Source organism: Falco punctatus (assembly GCF_963210335.1).
Source record: "Falco punctatus genome assembly, chromosome: 4".
Lineage (NCBI taxonomy): Eukaryota > Metazoa > Chordata > Aves > Falconiformes > Falconidae > Falco > Falco punctatus.
Genome location: NC_137583.1, coordinates 29,137,976 through 29,154,567, shown reverse-complemented (window position 1 = coordinate 29,154,567; position 16,592 = coordinate 29,137,976). Strand labels below are relative to the sequence as shown.

The following is a 16,592-nucleotide window of genomic DNA, read 5'->3' as shown; positions in this document are numbered from 1 at the left end:
GCAGCACATAACGTTTGTGCAATGCATCTGCTAGCAGAGCAGTATGTATAGCTGCAGGGACAGACACAGGGCACCAGCGCTTGCTGCAAGCTGGGCTTGAGAGCCACATGAAATCCCTTGTCACCTCCTGCTCAGCCTACAGCTAGACACCAGAGCTGGAGGGCCTGGAGAGAGGGAGGACTTCTCAGCAAGGAGCAGCGACATGCAATGGAAACCTGAAATACAGGTCCTCAGTATTAAACAACAGCTTTAGGCAGAGCCAGATCAGTGGGCTCCAGGCTGGTGGGATAGCATCTGGGAAGCTGCAGCAGGAGGTGAATTGCTCCCACTGCAATAGTTACCTCCAACAGCCTTGCTGCCCCAGAAGCAGCGCTCACACAGCAGCTCCTGAACCCAGACTCTGGTGCTTCCACAGGGGTGTCACAGCTTAACCCCATCTGGCAGCCAAGCACCACACAGGTACTCTCTCACTGTCCCCACAGGGGGATGGGGGAAGAGGATCAGAAAAGTAAAGGTGAGAAAAGTCACGGGTTGAGATACAGACAGTTCAATAGGTAAAGCAAAAGCCATGCTCATAAGCAAAGCTAGAACAAGGAATTCATGCACCGCTTCCATCAACAGGCATTCAGCCACCTCCAGGAAAGCCAGGCTCCGCCACATAACTGTGACTCAAGAAGACAAATGCCATAATGCCAGATGTCCCCCCTTCTCCTTCTTTCCCTAGCTTATATACTCAGCATGACACCATATGGTATGGAACATCCCTTTGGCTACACACAAAGTTTGGGTCAGCTGTCCTGGCTGGGTCTCTCCCCATTTCCCACACCCCACCAGCCTTCACACTGGCAGGGCCTGAGAAACTAAGAAGTCCTTCTCTTAGTGTAAAGATTACCTAGCAACAACCAAAAAACATCAGCATGCCATCAACCTTGTTCTCACACCAAATCCAAAGCACATCACTGCACCAGCTACTAAAGTTGGCTGTCCCCACTGAAGCCAGGGCAGGGTGGAATAGCACACACCAGGGAGACAGTGACCCACCTGCCCCAGTGGGTTTCCTTCTCTGCTAGAAGGATCTTCTCTCACACAGAGGTGGTTTCACCTGCAGAAGGGCAAAATCCTCTTGAACAGCTGCTCAGAGCTGCTTCACCCACTGCAAGTCCAGCCTAGAAGTGCCAGCACCAGCCCTGTGAGGCAGGTGGATGCGGGGTAGCATGCTGCTCCCCAGCAGCCTGATGCAGTTAGCAGAAAGTTTCTGGCTGGCTGCACTGCCACCCAGAAAACATGCCTAGGAGCTCCAATACATCTCTGCAGGGCCTTAAGACACTATAGAAAAAAAGTTAGCAAGAGCAGCTTCTGAGAGAAAAAAACCCAAACAAACCAAGAAGTACAAAGTCAGCAATGCAGTTTATTGACAAGTTTCAAAAGTAAAAAATAAAGACAGCATCTTTGCTTCTCTGGGTTTGGATGTCTCAGCTCTACCAAGACACCTACACCCACCAGCTCAGAGCTATATAGTGCTTCAGCTTCAGAAGTGAAAGTTCTGCTTCTTCACTGAGAAGTGATACAGCCCATCTTCACTAGTCCGAGGCTGCAGATCTGGATTTTCCTACAAGGAAGTCGGTAGCCATCAGTTAAGGCTTCTGCGTCTTAATAAACCTGAGCGTCTGCACCAGAGCTTGCCTGAAGCTTTTTACAGCAGCTCACCGTTTTATTCTTGTTTTAAAGAAGTTCTGCTGCTGTAATAAGCCCTTAAGATCAACTTGGCTAATAGAGAGAGGTAACAGACAGCCCAGGTCCTCCTGTTCTTTACAGCACACTGAACCTGCAGCATCCCTGAACCTCAGAGTGGCCAAGGCTACAGGCTCAGACACCAGAGGTGGAAGAGTGGCTAGTGGCAGAACCCTCTCAAATGAAATGCCTGCTTGGAGCAGCAACAAGCCAGGACTGCTCTGGAGAGCCGTTTCATTTGCATCCCACCCCTCCGGCGGGTGGTGGTGTGGAGGAGAGCTCCCTCCACACCCTCCCAGGGACACCCTGCAGACCCTGTTCTGGGCAAAGGACTACAACAGACGTTTGCTCCCTGCTGCTGCAGTTCACATCTAGACTTGAACCTCAGCTCTGAGATCTGCCAGACTGCTAAGCCTCTTCCCTGATGTTTCCCCATCTGTGAGACTAAGACCAGAACTGAGCATAGCATCTGTGACAGTCACGGGACACTTGCAACTGCTAGCTGGTGTCCTAGCCTTTTTTCTATAAGTTTGTTAGCATGAGAAGGGTCAAGTAACCGTGCCCAGGTTGCATTTGGATTATCAGCAGAGTAAGAGGCTTCCATTCATAGTGACAAGCTAGCTCAGCTCCAAAGGAGGAAACTTCTCCACATTTGGTATTCATACCAGCCACTGCAGTAACTCCAGTTACTGATGCCAGTTTAAATTCCAGCAGCAAGATGCTATCAAGGCAGCCATATCTCTTATGCAACTCATCAGCTGACAACTCTGAGATTTTACAGGCCTTTAGAAGCAACTGGAACAAGCTGCAAGGACTACTCTGGTCACGTAGAGGTCTCCTCTAGAAACCTCTCAGCATCCTTGAAGGATGTGCTTTGTTCCAGTGTGTAATAGCTTTGTGTTTTCAGATGAGAGACAGCAAGAGCTCACGTACCTCACCAGAAAAGTATTTCTCTATGATTTTCAGTGCAGCTTGGTAGACCATATTGTTTTCATGGGTTTGCAAGGCTTCAATTTTCTCCAGACCATCAAGCTCTTCCACCAGGAGACACAACCTTTCTGTCTCTCCCAGCTTCTCAGCTACCTGTAACATCAGATAATCAAGCAGGAAAAATATAACTTATCAGTAAGAGGTCTGAGATGGTCTTTACTGTAAGACCCTGATCTTGCAAGTCAAAGGACCACAGACCCTGCATTTATGGGCCCTACCTGGTCCCAGGGATGTGACTATTTTGTCTATGAAACATCAGTCCCTGCCGGGATTACTGCACAGCAGCTTGGCTGCCAACCCAAGAAGCTAGCCAAGCCCTACTCTGTGACATCTGAGAAGCAGCAGGGGTGACCTGTCACCTATTTCATTTGCAGAAGCCATTTCACTGGGTCAAAGGTGCCACAAGAAGCAGGCATGCAGACGCCAGCGCCCCTGGGGCCACCTGGTTCCTCTGCAGCTGCATTTCTGCAAGACCTTCACCTTTGTCCAGCTTAGGGATTAATACGTAACCTCTTATCCTTTCCAGAAGGAGGCTAAAGTCACTGGAGGTGAAGAGGGACATTTTGCGAACTTAATCTTGCCAAGCCCTTTGGACAACCCAAGAGCGTCAGACAACACGAAGTCTACTTCTTATTCCTGCAAGATTAGCAGCTGCTGCTCTAACCACGAAGTGTGAGCATTCCACCCACACCTCGCTGCTCTTTTGGAGAAGGAATGCAAGAGAAGAGATCTTACCGAGAAGATATTTGAAATGGTATCCAGGATGACCAGGATAGTTTTGCTGTCTCTGGCCAGGAGCAGGTTGAGCAGAGGTTTGAGGACCCCAGCCCGGATGAGCTCCACCACCTGCTCAGTCGTGCCTCCTGTTGTGAAGTTGGCCACTGCCCACACAGCTTCCTTCTGAGCTTTGAAGTCTCCCTGGAAAGGCAGCACCGTGAGGGCTTTCCCAAGCTTTAGCACCCCTCTAACATCAGTGTCAGGTGAGGGCAGCCATTGCCCTTGCCTTCTGTTTGGGCTGACCCACCTTCCCCAGGACTGAGTGATGGGTGGACCCTGGCAGAGCTGCCAAGAGCAGCTCCAAACCACCCTTTCATGCGGGTGTAGTGACCAGGCTGCTCCAAGGATCTCAACAGCTTTGCAGCAGACTGCTCAGGTAGCCCTTGGGCACATGCTGAGCGCTTCACAGATGAGGCATCACAGACCTCATGAATCCCAGCATGGCTTCCACAGCAGCCACGTGCAGCACTGCATCCCTCCCTTACCTTATCAAGCAGCTCCAGCAGAGGCGGCAATAACCCACAGGTGATGAGTTGTTGGATCTGCTGGGAAGGCCCTGCCGCGATGTTACTGAGCGCCCACGCGGCTTCCTTCTGTATAGTTGACTTTCCATGTTGCAGGAAACCACGCAGGACAGCCAAGACGCCAGCGTCGATAGCTGCCTGGGTCTGCTCATCAGTCCCTGTGACTACATTCCCAATGGCACGGAGAGCTGGAGTCTAGACAGAGATTAAAAGATGAGGAGAATCGTTACCTCAAGGGCTATGTGCCAGGAAGTCCAGCAAGATCCCTCACTAAGTGCTTGATCCTTCAAATAAGGAAAGCATCGTGGGCGATTATGTTGCATTTACAGACCTATCGTCCTCCTGTTTTGCTCTAAGCAGCTTTACGGTTTCTATCTAGCCTGGCAGCCACCGCAAGCTGGAATGGAGCACTGGCTTGACAAACACAATCCAAACTGCAGTCTGAGGAGACAGACCACACTTGCCACAGAGTCAGCGACAAGTAAGACATGCCTTCCCTCTCCACAGACATTCCTACGTTAACAGACCAGAGACTGGAGGTTGCCAATAGTTTCCTACCATAATAATCAGCTCCAGGCTGGACATGAGTTCCACCAGCCTCGGGAGAATCCCTGTATCCACCACAATTTGGATGCGGTCATTGGAGCCGTCAGTCAGATAGGAAATGGCCCAGCAGGAGTCAGAAATTACATCCTTGTCCTCATGTTGTATGAGGCAGACGAGGACTGGCAGTATCTGCTTCACCGCATCCAGGGAAGGGTAGGGGTTCTTGTTCCTACAGAGGTTTGATAGTGTCCATGTGATGTTCCTCAGGAACCCAATCTGAAACACAAGGGAGGTGCAAGATCCTTACTGCATTAACAGGTGAGGAAGAAGCAGCACCCTTGATCTGATCCCTACAGCTCAGGGACGTATTCAGAAGAGCCTTCTTGAGGACTGAGGCTTATTTGAAGAAGGGAGATTAAACAGATAAGTGACTAAGACAATGGATTCATCCCCTCCCTCCCCAGTATTGAGTTACAATAACCTAAGCTCTAGTGGTGTGACAAGCTACTGTAACAAAAGGTAGCAAACAGCTTATTTTCTGGTTCCTTGGACAGATTACAGAGATTCTTCAGACAGTCAGGAATTTGGTTTTTAATATAGCATCAATCAGAACGAGCTGCTCATTCTGGAGTAGGGCACCTCAAGGGTTTAAGTTGCAGCATTCAGACAGTTCATCCCAGTAAGGATGCTCCCAGGAGAGCAGAGCTGCACATAAAGCATTGCAGCTACCAAGGGGTGTGTTTCTTCCTGAAATCAAGGGTGCATTGGGCTAGGAATAGAGCAGACAAAAAGGTAATTTGTTGGTCATTTCCCCCCCCCCCCCAAGAACATCTTGCAATATAAACTCACAGAAGGCCTGGAGAATGTTTTCTTAACACTAGCCTAAGAGGCCATAGCTATACCTACAGAAAGCATACAGCTTCCACCCCACCCAGGGATGGAAAATCTGGAAGCATTGGTACTGCTGTTACAGCCCTCAAGAGAAGGATAAGGTGGACTGGAAAAGGTGTAAGGAGAAGGTCCTTCTCCTCCAGAGACCAAGAAAGCAGTGGGGCAGGCACCACTACAGAAGGGCAGAGATAAGCCACAGATCCAGCAGTTTAGAGCTGCCCCAAAAGTACCAGGAGGAAGCTTGAAGGGCAAGTTCAGCCCTTCCACATGCATATGCAAGTCTACCTTGTACCCTTTTCATCTTGTTCCTAACCTGAGATAGCTGAAGCAGAATAGGAAAGATAAGACTAGAAGACATCACATCACCTTAAGACAGCCTGCTTGGCACCCCCAGCTTTGTATGTAGCTGAGAGGCAGGGTCATCAAAAGCAGTTTAGGACAGGGTCTCATTCAGCTACACAGACAGCTTATTGTGCTCCATCATCTGGCTTGTAAACCATTCACCCATTACCCAAGTGATTAAGAGTGTTAAGCCAAGAAAATGAAGGTTATTTACTGGAATTGAAGGTGACACCAGAGCCAGCAGGGGAGGAATCACATTGCATCTGATAAGAGCATCTCTGTATAGAGGACCATCGCCTGTACAGATGAAAAAGGGTTGTTCATGGCATCTGCCCAAGTCACAGGACCATCAATATCAAAGAGCAATCAGACCTGCAGGCACAGACCAGGGCTGGGTGGCCAGGCTCCCTCACCAGCCACACACCATTAAGTGTTTCCAGGTGGGGAGGTAGACTGGAGTGCCACGGTGGCTGCTTCATGGCAGGCCAGCCAGACATGACCCATTCTGCTCTCCCTACTGAGAACATCAGCGGGTTACACCATTCCAGCAGGATGGAGCCTTGTACTTTGGTTCTGCAAGAGGATTTTGGCCAAAGCAACACAGGGTCTCTGAGGCTGCCAGGCCATGTGGAGGGGGTTTCAATAGGTGCAGCAGCTTGGAGGCAAAGCTGCAGGGACACCAGGCTGTCTTGAGGAGCACCAATGTATTTAGCCGCCCAGCACAGGCTCCTCTGCCTGCCCCTGAGCCCAGGCCTGGGGACCTCTGCCTACCTGCGATGTTGCCCAGTGCCCACACGGACTGCTCGCTGATGTGCATGTGTGGGGAGGACAGGAGGGAGATGAAGGCTGGGATGGCACCTGCCTCCACCACCACCTTGGTGTGCTCAGAGGTGCCCGAGGCAATGTTAGTCAGTGCCCAGGCTGCCTCAAACTGCAGAGGAGCATTGTCAGCGTAGGTCAGGAATTCAACCAGCCTGGGGATGATCCCCAGCCTGATGATCTGATTGATAGGAGGGTCATTCTGCCTGGACAGCATTCTCCTGTGAGAGGACACAGCACAGCCTGCCATGAGAAACCCTCTGTGGTAGCATAATCAACCATAACCAGAGCAGGTACAAGGTTGTGGCTTGCAAGGGCAGCATTCCCCCCGCCCCCCCCCCCCCCCCCCCAAGATGTGCTAGTTCAGCATCTCATGTCAGCAAACCCTCTGGCAGAGGAGCTGCCATAGAGAGGCTTCTGCAGAAGACGGGTCTAAAAAAGATGCTGAAGCAACAGCAGGGTTTCTGTTAGAGCGCAGTACTTCACACATCCTTTTGGGACCATGACAACACAATTCCATGCTCCCCACCTTGCAGGAGTTTCAGACAGTGAAAGTTTGGTGTCTGCAATTTGTTCTCTTACAGCCTGCAAGGCTGCCTCTACTGTTCCCTGCCTCAGGAGCACTGCCCAGCCCTGCGCAGAACAGAGCTCGCATTTAAAATGAAGCTCCACAGACCACTTTTCCAGCTAAACCCCAAGAATCACCGACTCCCCACTGCTGTTCCCCACCTCACACATGCACAGAAGTGTGTGGAGCTGCCAGGGAGATGGGATCAGGGCATTGACTGAATCCAAGAAAGCCAGAAAAAGAAATTTTCAGCTGATCTGCTTCCAAGCCTGGTTTGTGAGTGCTGGCAGCGCTGAGGTGCAAACCCACAGCTCAGGGCTGTGTCAGTGCTGCAGATGGTGGCCCTCCATGGCTTGGTGGGCCACCAGGGCACTTTGGGCAGGCAGAAAGTCAGCTCCACGCCAACTACAGCAGATTAGGGAGCCAGTTGTGACTTGCTCCTTGAGGAAGGGTCTACTCTGGCCATCCCCCAGTTAAGACCAGTTAAGGGAGCAAAGCTTTTGATCTGCTCACCATGAGCAGACAGATCTACAGCCACTGCAAACAGAGCCAGTCCCCCAGCACATGGGCAGATCAGGACAGCCAAGGAAGCACCAGCAGCAATGCAGCCTCTCCTGGACCCTCAGGAGACAGCCCTGTTGCCAGCTGGGGAATGATGGCACCCTGTGATCTTTCCTGCCCCCACCCAGGTGGGGACAGCCCTGCTCAGCACTGACCCTTACAGAGCCAAGCTCACCAGCCCTTGTTCTGCCCAAGCCTTCGGCACTTGTTTTCATGTGGAATCCAGTGTGATCCCAGCACAGGCAGCAGCTCCAGGAGCCACAGCCAACCCCTTGGTTCAGCCACACAGGTCCCTGCCACAGGACTGCCCAGAGCCAAGCAAGGCACACAGAGCAGTCACCAGCTGAGGTTCCTCAGGGCAGTTTGGGTTACCAGGCTCCTTTGTCATCTCTTCAAACAGAAAGAAGTGCTTTCTGCCAGCAAGACCCACCGCAGCTCCATCGGCCACCTCCCTGCCAGTGAGGAGTAGCCAGGCAGCATACCTGGTGGCCTGCGTGGCTTGCAGCTGCAGCTTGGTGTTGCTCCCACTCAGGGCTTCAACGATTTCCTCCCAGGACAGCTGAATAATCTGTGTCACAGGGAATGATTCAGAGTCAGACAGCAAACCAGGGCTCCCTCCAGTTTAATCTCTGCAGTCAATCAGCTGTCTAGACCCGAGTCAGTCACCACTTCATATCTAAGCAGTGTCTACTCTTTATGCAATGCAGTTTCGAGATGAGGCAGAGGAAGAGAATCCACAAAAGCCTTCAAGGCAACTAATCCTTATAATCAAGCATGGAAAGAGTCACTGACACACCATAATGGGCCTACAAGCTCAGTAATTACCCCTCAGTGCACAGGGAACCAGACGGGAGCCCCGCCAGCTCCCAGCAAGCTGGAGCACCAGCCTGTTCGACCTGACATTGAGGGAAGCCACAACGGACACCACCTCCATGCAAAAAAAAAACCTACAGAAAAAGGTTAGGCATTCTGAAACACTCCAGTGCCGGGCATGGCGATCAGGAGCAGCACTGGCTATTTAACCCAGGTCACCCAAACTGGGCTTGGTAGTGGTCCAAGTAGCAGATGATACCTACTGCACAAGCCATGGCACTGATCCTGCCCAGGTGCAGAGCACCCAGCACTCACCTCATTGCCTGTGTCTTCTGGAGAAAGACTCTTCTCCGTGAGACTGAATGAAATACTCCTGCGCTTCAGGATCTGGTCATTCTTCTTGGCCTTTCGCAGCTCAGTGCTCACCTCCATCCTTTGCCTCCGCAGGGCCTGGCAAGGAGAGAAAGGCACCAATGCCACCAGTGTCTGCATCACCCAGTTCCCCAAGGAGCTCATCTCTGCAACCCTCTGCCCCAAGTTTCCTACACAAGGGGTGCAGAGCACCAACATCAACTACAACCCCCCAGGCCATAGGAGATGGGACCAAGTAAAGCCTCTCACTTTGTGCCTCCCAGGGGCACGGGCTGCTGGGTGAACCAGCAACCAGTGGGTGTTTTTTTAAAAGTAGATTTGCTGAACCTGAAAGGCAAACCCTCATCTCCTCTACTGGCTTAAAGCAAGCTGACAGATCCCATGGTCTGACATCTCATAGCAGCCCCCTCTCTGCAGAGATAACTGCTGCGGAGAACCCAGCAGGCTGGCACTGAACCATCTCCCTTCCCCAGCACAGCTCTGAGTCACCCGCCCAAAACTCGTGTTCCCCCTGCCTCTGCCACCACACTCCTCACAGCCCAGCTCCACACCACAGCTCAAAAAGCTAACCGAGCACCCCTGCTAGCAAAGCCAGCCCCGGCTTTGCTGCCCTGTACAGAATGGCTATGGTTGGAAGGGACCTCCAGAGGTCATCTTGTCCAACCATCTGCTTAAGCAGGTAGATTGGGGGGGGGGGAGGGGCAATTGCACTTCAGAAGCCTTTACATCAGCTGCTGCCATCAGGCAACCCCCCAGTGGGCTCTGCTGCTGCCCAAAGGGGATGCATGGGTAGGTACTTACGGCCAAGTCCTTGCCCTTGTTCTTGAACATCTTCATCCGCTCACTGCGCTCGTTCATGAATGACATCTTGGCAGGTTTGAGAGAGGTGCCAGCTGAAACCCTTTGTGTGCTTTTGAGTTTCAGGACAGAACAGGGTCAGGTCACAACTACACAGCAATATCCACCTCCACCCACAAAGGGGTCTGGGACCCCCACACTCCCCCAACAGCCTGGGCCACACATATCCTGCTCCCCAACCCCTGGCAAGGGAGATGCTGGAGGTCCCCTGCCCTAGGAAGAGCTCAGCAGGATCCTCACACGCTGCCGCTGAGCCACCGAACTAAACATAAGCACAAACTACCACTTAATGCCAGGCTACAAGAGTCACAGTGGCTGCTGTAATCCCACAAGGATGGCAGACCCCCCCCACTTCCCACAGTTACGGGAACACCACCTTCCGCCAGTTCTGCTCCCAGGGCTCTTAGGTTTACTTAGACACACAGCCCAAACCTGGCAAGGTGTCTTCCCTCCAAAAATCACCAGCTTAAGGTCTGATTTAAGGACAAGCAGCTACATCCAAGCCTACTTACTCACCCCACTACACAGCCCAGCTTTCCACACCGGGACCCCCCCCACTAGGAAAGACAAAGTCACATGCAGTAGCATGAAGTAACCAAGTTCAACTACATAAAGAGCTCTCCTGGAAACCCAGCTACCAGTAAGGATTATCAGCTGAAAGACTTTAAATAGGGACATGTGAAAACAATTTCTAAGCCTCTCCTAGTAAGAGCCACAGGCATACACACAAGTAAGGCCAAGAGCAGCCCTTCAAGCAGCTTTTGTCAGAGAGTGCCAGGCTTCCACACAGCAGGAGTCAAGATGTTTTCAGAGCAGCCAGACACGACCAAGGGCTCCCTAAAGCCAGGCTGTGCTTAAACACACTCAGAGGCTGATCATACCCAGGTGGCACATCTTCCCCTTCCCTCCAGGCTTACAGCCAACACCTGTGGTTCAGGTCAGCCAAGAGCTCTCCTTAAGCCATCTTTCCAAGTTGTAAGTTTTTGGTCCTCTCTCTCCCCCTCTATTTCCTACCCCAGCAGCCCACAGCAGCTCTTTGCCCCAGCACAGCAGTTAGCCACCAAGCTGCAGAGGTCCCCCAGCTGACAGGGGGGGTCAGGCTGAGCCACCTCCTGGCTCAAGCCAAGTGCAACCCCCAGGGCTTGCACCCCACATGCAAACCTCAGGGTCTGCTTCAGCCTGCCTTCCTCTGCTTCACCTCCATCAGAGGAGGACAGTAGCATCACAAAAACACCACCTCTTCCTGGGGAAGCTTCCTCCACCCCCATCCCAAGAAGAAGTACACCACAACCCCCTCAGTGACGCTAGCCAAGCAGGAGAACCAGCACAGCCCCAAACAGCCAGGGGAGTCCAACCAGCAACCCCAAAATCATCACAGGGTGGAAGGGACCAGACTCCCACCACCCCAAAAGAGGAGAAGAGCTACTCACCACAACACCCTCTCATGCCCCATCACCCTCAACTTCCTCTTTTATTGCCCCATGAAGCCACGTACCCCCCAGCTCCCCCCCATGATTGGCTCTTCCCAGGACAGCCTCCAGTTATCTCCAGCTGCCCCCTTGCCATGGCCACCTGGATGCACCTAGAGGAGGATGGATGGTGATGGCTGCCCTCCTGCCTGGGCTGCCCTGCTCAGTCCCGTCCCCCTCCCGGCCTCCTCCTTATGTTCATGCTTTGCCTGCTTTGGCCTTCTTTGTGGCCAGATCCTTCAGAGGAGATGCCAGCCTACACGTGTACATTGTCCCGTGACACCAGGGACAGTCGAGGTGCTGCCTCCCCATCACTGTGCAGGGGGTAGGCAGTCCGGGGATGCCCCTGTTTTGGCTGGCTAGCTGGAAGATCCTTGTGGGCAGTGATGCAGGCCAGGAGAACAGCTGCCTTTGGCTAGCAGGGACCGGGACCACAGGGCCAGGTGGTAGCCGAGGGCAATCAGCTGCACAGGGGTTGCAAGTGGGCTGAGACAGGATTAAAAAACTCGGAGCAGCAGGTGCTGCGCGGCTGGCTGGCATGAGCAGGAGCCCAGCATGGCTGCAACAGGAGGTAGCATGGAGAGAAACCCAGCAGGAACCTATTATCTTCGTGAGTCATTTAGATTTTGGCCAGGAGCTGCTGGGCAGCTCTTATCATGTATGTTATGTGCTATCACAACCTCCATCAGCTTTTGTCAGGAGACTGTTTGCATTTACGGTGCCCTAACACCAGTTACACGCTGATGCTCAGGCTGCTTGCACAGCTTGCCCTGCTCCCTGTGCCACTGCTCCAGCCACGAGGGCCAACAGCATCCGTGCTCTCAAAAGAGTGACTCACAGCGGGGCTTGGCTACTGTGGGCAGTTCTGGGGGCTCTGAAGTGCTGAAGGCCCCCTGGTTTTGCAAGCCCTCCAGGCCATCAGCCGTTTTTAGCAAAGCCCCGCAAAACCCATGGCATTCGTTCACCTCCGTGCAAAGGTACCAGCCCATAGGGAGAGGAGGAGCAGTGGTTGCCAAATGGGTAGGGAAAGTAGCTATTAAAATATTTAATTAAAACCTGATTTAAAATTACTTGACATCTTTTTCTGTTAGAGAGCACCGTAGTTCAGAGCAGGCGCCTGGGCTCGCTGCAGGAAGGTGGGAGCAAGGGGGTGCTGGGAGGCAGGTGGGAGCAGCACCCACCGCCGGGGGCTGCACCCACTGCATGGGCCTTCGTACCCTGCCAGCTGTGCATGCGGGAGCCACTTCAATTTATATGAGTTTCAGGGAACAACTAGCTCACTGTGCAGCTATTTCCAGCATGGAAATACCTATGGAAATATGCTGTGCAATACCTGGGCTGCTTGAAGTCATGGATTCAAATCTCGGGATCATATAAATTCTCCCTCTCAAGGTGAATGAAATGAGTTGTACAAAGCTTTGTGTGGAAGATGAGGGGGGGGAAGGAGCTGAGAAAAGACCTTCAGATAAATCTGGTGTTCGTAGGCATTAAAAAGCCAGTTGTGCTAATCCTAGACGCTGTATTTTTAAGCTTCAAGTGCCACTGGTTGCATTATCTTGTTTCTTGGCTACTTGAGAAGGAAAATTACATTTCAATTGCTTTTTAATTCAGCTTAATCTGGTGCAAAAGTTGGTGTGCACCCTCTAATTTTGTTTTCTGTGCGGTTTGTTTCCACTAATTCCTAATCAGCCAATGCTAAATCAAAACAGGCCTGGCTCAAGCTGAAATAGATGAGTTCTCGCAACCTTTCCAAGTGATTTAATTAAATTGGCTTAAAATCACGCCCTAAGATAAGTGGGGGCAGCCTCCTGCATAGGCCAGCCCCCAGCATTTGCTTCTCTGCCTGGAGAGCTCTCTCACCCAGGGGGTTGCACGACGCGAACGTGCAACAAGGCTGAGAGAATGTTATTGTTACCCTGGGCTGCTCTTTTTCTCTCTGCCCTTTCCATTCCTTCTCCATCTGCCAAGCGCAATCAGGCCCGTCCTGTTGGGTCCGCGGTCACTGCCAGCACAGGGAGGGAGGGGATGGAGAGAGAAAAACATGTGCAAATTGATTAGTAACCCCCTCCCCAGTTCCGCTTCAGTCACTGATGGCACGAGGGGCGGCACTGCTGAGAGCTCAGCCCCACGAGCAGGCAGAGGATGAGCAGGGCTGAATTCAGCCTGTGCCAAGGACATGGGCAGATCGATGTTTGCCAAACCAGAGAGGGAACAACCACCGGAGGAAAAAGCCCCACCATTTCAGTTTTCAGCGTAATAAGAGGGTATCACAGCTAATGGAGAGGAAAGGAGATAAACCCCTAAATCTACGTGACAGCATCCCCTGAGCTCAGCCTTGTGTGCTCAAGCTGAAAATCCACACTGTGACAGGTATGAAAAGCTGCGGTTCCAGTTTAGAGGTTTTCTTTGTGGATGCTCTCTCGCACTCTGCCACCCTTTGTCCTGCACTCCCACCAGGGCACCGCAGGTTCGTTAGGCTGTGACTGGTGGCGAATTAAAAAATACTAGTTTTAAGCCCTGAGAAAAAAGCAGTGATTTTTCCTCTGTTTTTTCATGTTTCTTTAACAGGTTTACCCTCACTGCGTGCAGAGAGAGGTACTGGTTGGGCAAGATGTCAGCGTGTGGCATCTGTGGCAGGGTTAGATGGGGCAGGAGCATCCCGGGCTCCATGGCAGGAGGTTGCAAGGCCACAGCAGCTGGTCAGAGCAATCCCTCTGCGAAAGGAGAGCCTCAGCTGGCAGAGAGCGAGCAAAGGTAGGGATTCCTGCCAACCCCCTGAACGTCTGCTCTCAGACAGCATATTTTCTCCGTCAGCTTTAATGTAGCCCATTAAGTTAACATCAACAAATTAATTTTACTTATTAGTTACAGTAACAGCAAGGAAATATCCATGTGGGTTCCTGAACCAGCTGCAGAGGTAACTGCTGGTGGATGCGGGGCAATTCTCAAGTGTGGCAGGGATGAAGCCTGGAAATTCCTCCTTTTTCCATTTGCGATGCATCCTCCCAGTGCAGGATCTTGGAGGGAGGCCGCACTAACTTTGCAGCCTGCAAAGGTTCCTCCTGAGGAGGCAGACAGGCAGCCGGTGCCCCCCCTGCCCCCCCATCCCCAGCCATTAGATTGATTTCAGTCCTATTGTTTGTGCAGCAGCCGCGGGTTTGGGTTGAGATCAGAGCTGCATTGTGCCAGGCTCTAAACAAGCACATAATAAGTGACAGCCCTGTCCGTTACAGTCTATCTAATCAGGGCATGCAGAAGGTGGGAGAAGGGATTTATTGTTATCCCTGTCTTACTGCTGAGCCAGAGGCAAAGCCAAGCACCACAGCTGGATTTTCCAAGGCTCAGGGTGCAGCTTGTTGTTTCCCCTAATTTAGTGTAGCAGCCTCAAAAATTGGTCCTGCTTTTCTCTCCCTCCACTTTTCTCCCACTCCCCCACTTTTCTCCCCTTGCTCCGCTGCAGCCGGGGAGCCGTGGGGATGTGTCAGTTCAGACAGCTCATTTGAAGGGAAAACAACCCACGAAAATACAGAAAGGAGTATGGGTTTCCATCAGTTTGGTTGAAACAGCTCCTGCTGTGGCCGTGGGATTTTTAGAGCTGGTAGACAAGGAGGAGAGGTGTCCCTGAGGGTGGGCAGCAGCACAGCATCACATCGCGCATCTCCATTGCATCTCACATCTCGCATTGCTGGCAGTTATGGCAGGTCAGGGCAAACCGGACCCCAGCCCAGTGCCTCGTCCCTGTGGTCCCTATGGGAACGTACCAGGGCTCTGCGATGGTGTGGCACCAAGAGGAGGGAAGCCTGTTTTAAAGACAGCTTAATTTTCTCCCAAATACCTGAGAATTTGGCCTGTTGAAGTTGGGTTTGATAAATACCAGCTCTGCTGTGGTTGTCTGCTGCACTGTGGGACTTCATTCCTGCAATTCTCGTTCAGGTTTGCTAGGCTTTTGCGTTTGGTTGAGCAAATAGATCACAATACTTCTGTGAGGTTACATGGACTCAAAAACTTGTCCCTCCGTGTGGTGCTTTTCAAGGCAAAGCGTTCTTTGGTGCCTTTTCCCAGCCACAAACAGGATCACTCACTCAGAAATGTAGGTGCTGAAGAAAGAAAAGGAAAAAAAAGTCACATTGATGTGATACAGAAGAGATCTAGATCCATTGATAAAGAGGCCTGGCAGAGCTGGGGATTCCCTGGGAATGAAGGAGAAGGGAATTGCTGGCGGGAAGACAGCTTGTAAAGTGGGTATCACCATGAAGTGTAACGCCAACCAATTATCCCATCAGCTGGGCTGGAGCCAGTGGGAGCTCCGGTGGAGCTCCCTGAGCCTGGGCTAGAGTTGGTGGGAGCTCCAGCTCCCTGAGCCTGGGGAGGGGAAGCTCGGGAAGAGCGGCAGGCTGCAGTGGGAGCTGCACGAGCTCTTCCCACTTGCCAAATGCAGCTGCTAATGTCCGTTCAGCAGCCAGTGTAAGTGATGCCCCAGAAAACCAGCACAGCCCTGGAGGGCTTGTAACTCCACACCAGGCTGAATGTGAAAGAACTAATTTTAACTTCTAAGTAGCAACCTTTCTGCCAGCCGCGGAGGGATTAGAGTAACAGTTTTTGAAATTATTTAAAAATAACATCAGACTTAATCATAGCTATTTATTAAATCCATTATCCTCTGTCAGCTATGGGACACTGATTTATTCAGCTGTGGAAACTATAATCACCTATGGCCAAAAATCTTTCTTTCCTTTTTTTTTTCCTCACAGGCAAAAAGTAGTAATTATTCCTTTAGTCCCTGAATCTACAACTCAAGGAACTGAAACAGTGAAATGTATGGTGAATTTGGGGATGAGACACAATGGGGTGATGAAGAAACCTTGGAATTACTGAAAAAACCCATGAATTTGTATAAATCTCGCATGACCATGCTTCATCACACCTAGCAGGAGAAAGGCTAAGGTGCTCTCTAAAGGAGTGGAGTACCTTGTAGATCATGTAGGAAAGAGAAACTCCATGAAAACATCAGAAAACCCGTATAAATCACGGGGACCTGAGCCTCTGGATGCCACTTTGTGGTCCATGTGGCAGCTTAATTAGACAAGAAGATGAGCTTTCTCATTCTCCTGTGCGCACAGTGCTGTTCCTGCGGTCTCCTTGGCAGGAAGGGCTGCTCACCTTGCTCTGGTGCCTCTGATTATCACAGCTGAGGACAGCATTTGAACAGAAATTAGTGTCTTTTATTTAAAATGTGTATTTAGGGGTCTTTGTTTGAAAGCTATGCTTAGGAAATGCTAAAAAGACGATAAAATGTGCCTATTCCACCCGATTCTAGGAGCTGAAGATAAT

The 16,592-nt window shown here is 51.5% G+C and overlaps 1 protein-coding gene across 2 annotated transcripts; it reads right to left on the bottom strand.

Moving 5' to 3' along the window:
• Position 1: 1 nt before the first annotated feature.
• On the bottom strand, positions 2 to 15,210 carry KPNA7 (karyopherin subunit alpha 7). 2 transcript variants are annotated; one of them, XM_080383894.1, is made up of 11 exons: positions 15,097 to 15,210; positions 9,736 to 9,844; positions 8,878 to 9,012; positions 8,232 to 8,317; positions 6,573 to 6,841; positions 6,016 to 6,098; positions 4,581 to 4,844; positions 3,984 to 4,217; positions 3,457 to 3,639; positions 2,665 to 2,814; positions 2 to 1,609 (listed from the first exon to the last, which is right to left on the bottom strand). In XM_080383894.1, the coding sequence occupies exons 2-11, from the start codon at positions 9,799 to 9,801 to the stop codon at positions 1,529 to 1,531; spliced, it is 1,551 nt and encodes a 516-aa protein (XP_080240020.1). In that variant the 5' UTR covers positions 9,802 to 9,844; positions 15,097 to 15,210; the 3' UTR covers positions 2 to 1,528. The 2 variants fall into 2 exon arrangements, with proteins under 2 accessions (XP_080240020.1, XP_080240021.1); XM_080383895.1 differs by lacking the exons at positions 3,457 to 3,639; positions 9,736 to 9,844; positions 15,097 to 15,210 and having other exon boundaries at positions 8,878 to 9,558.
• Between the last annotated feature and the right edge of the window lie 1,382 nt (positions 15,211 to 16,592).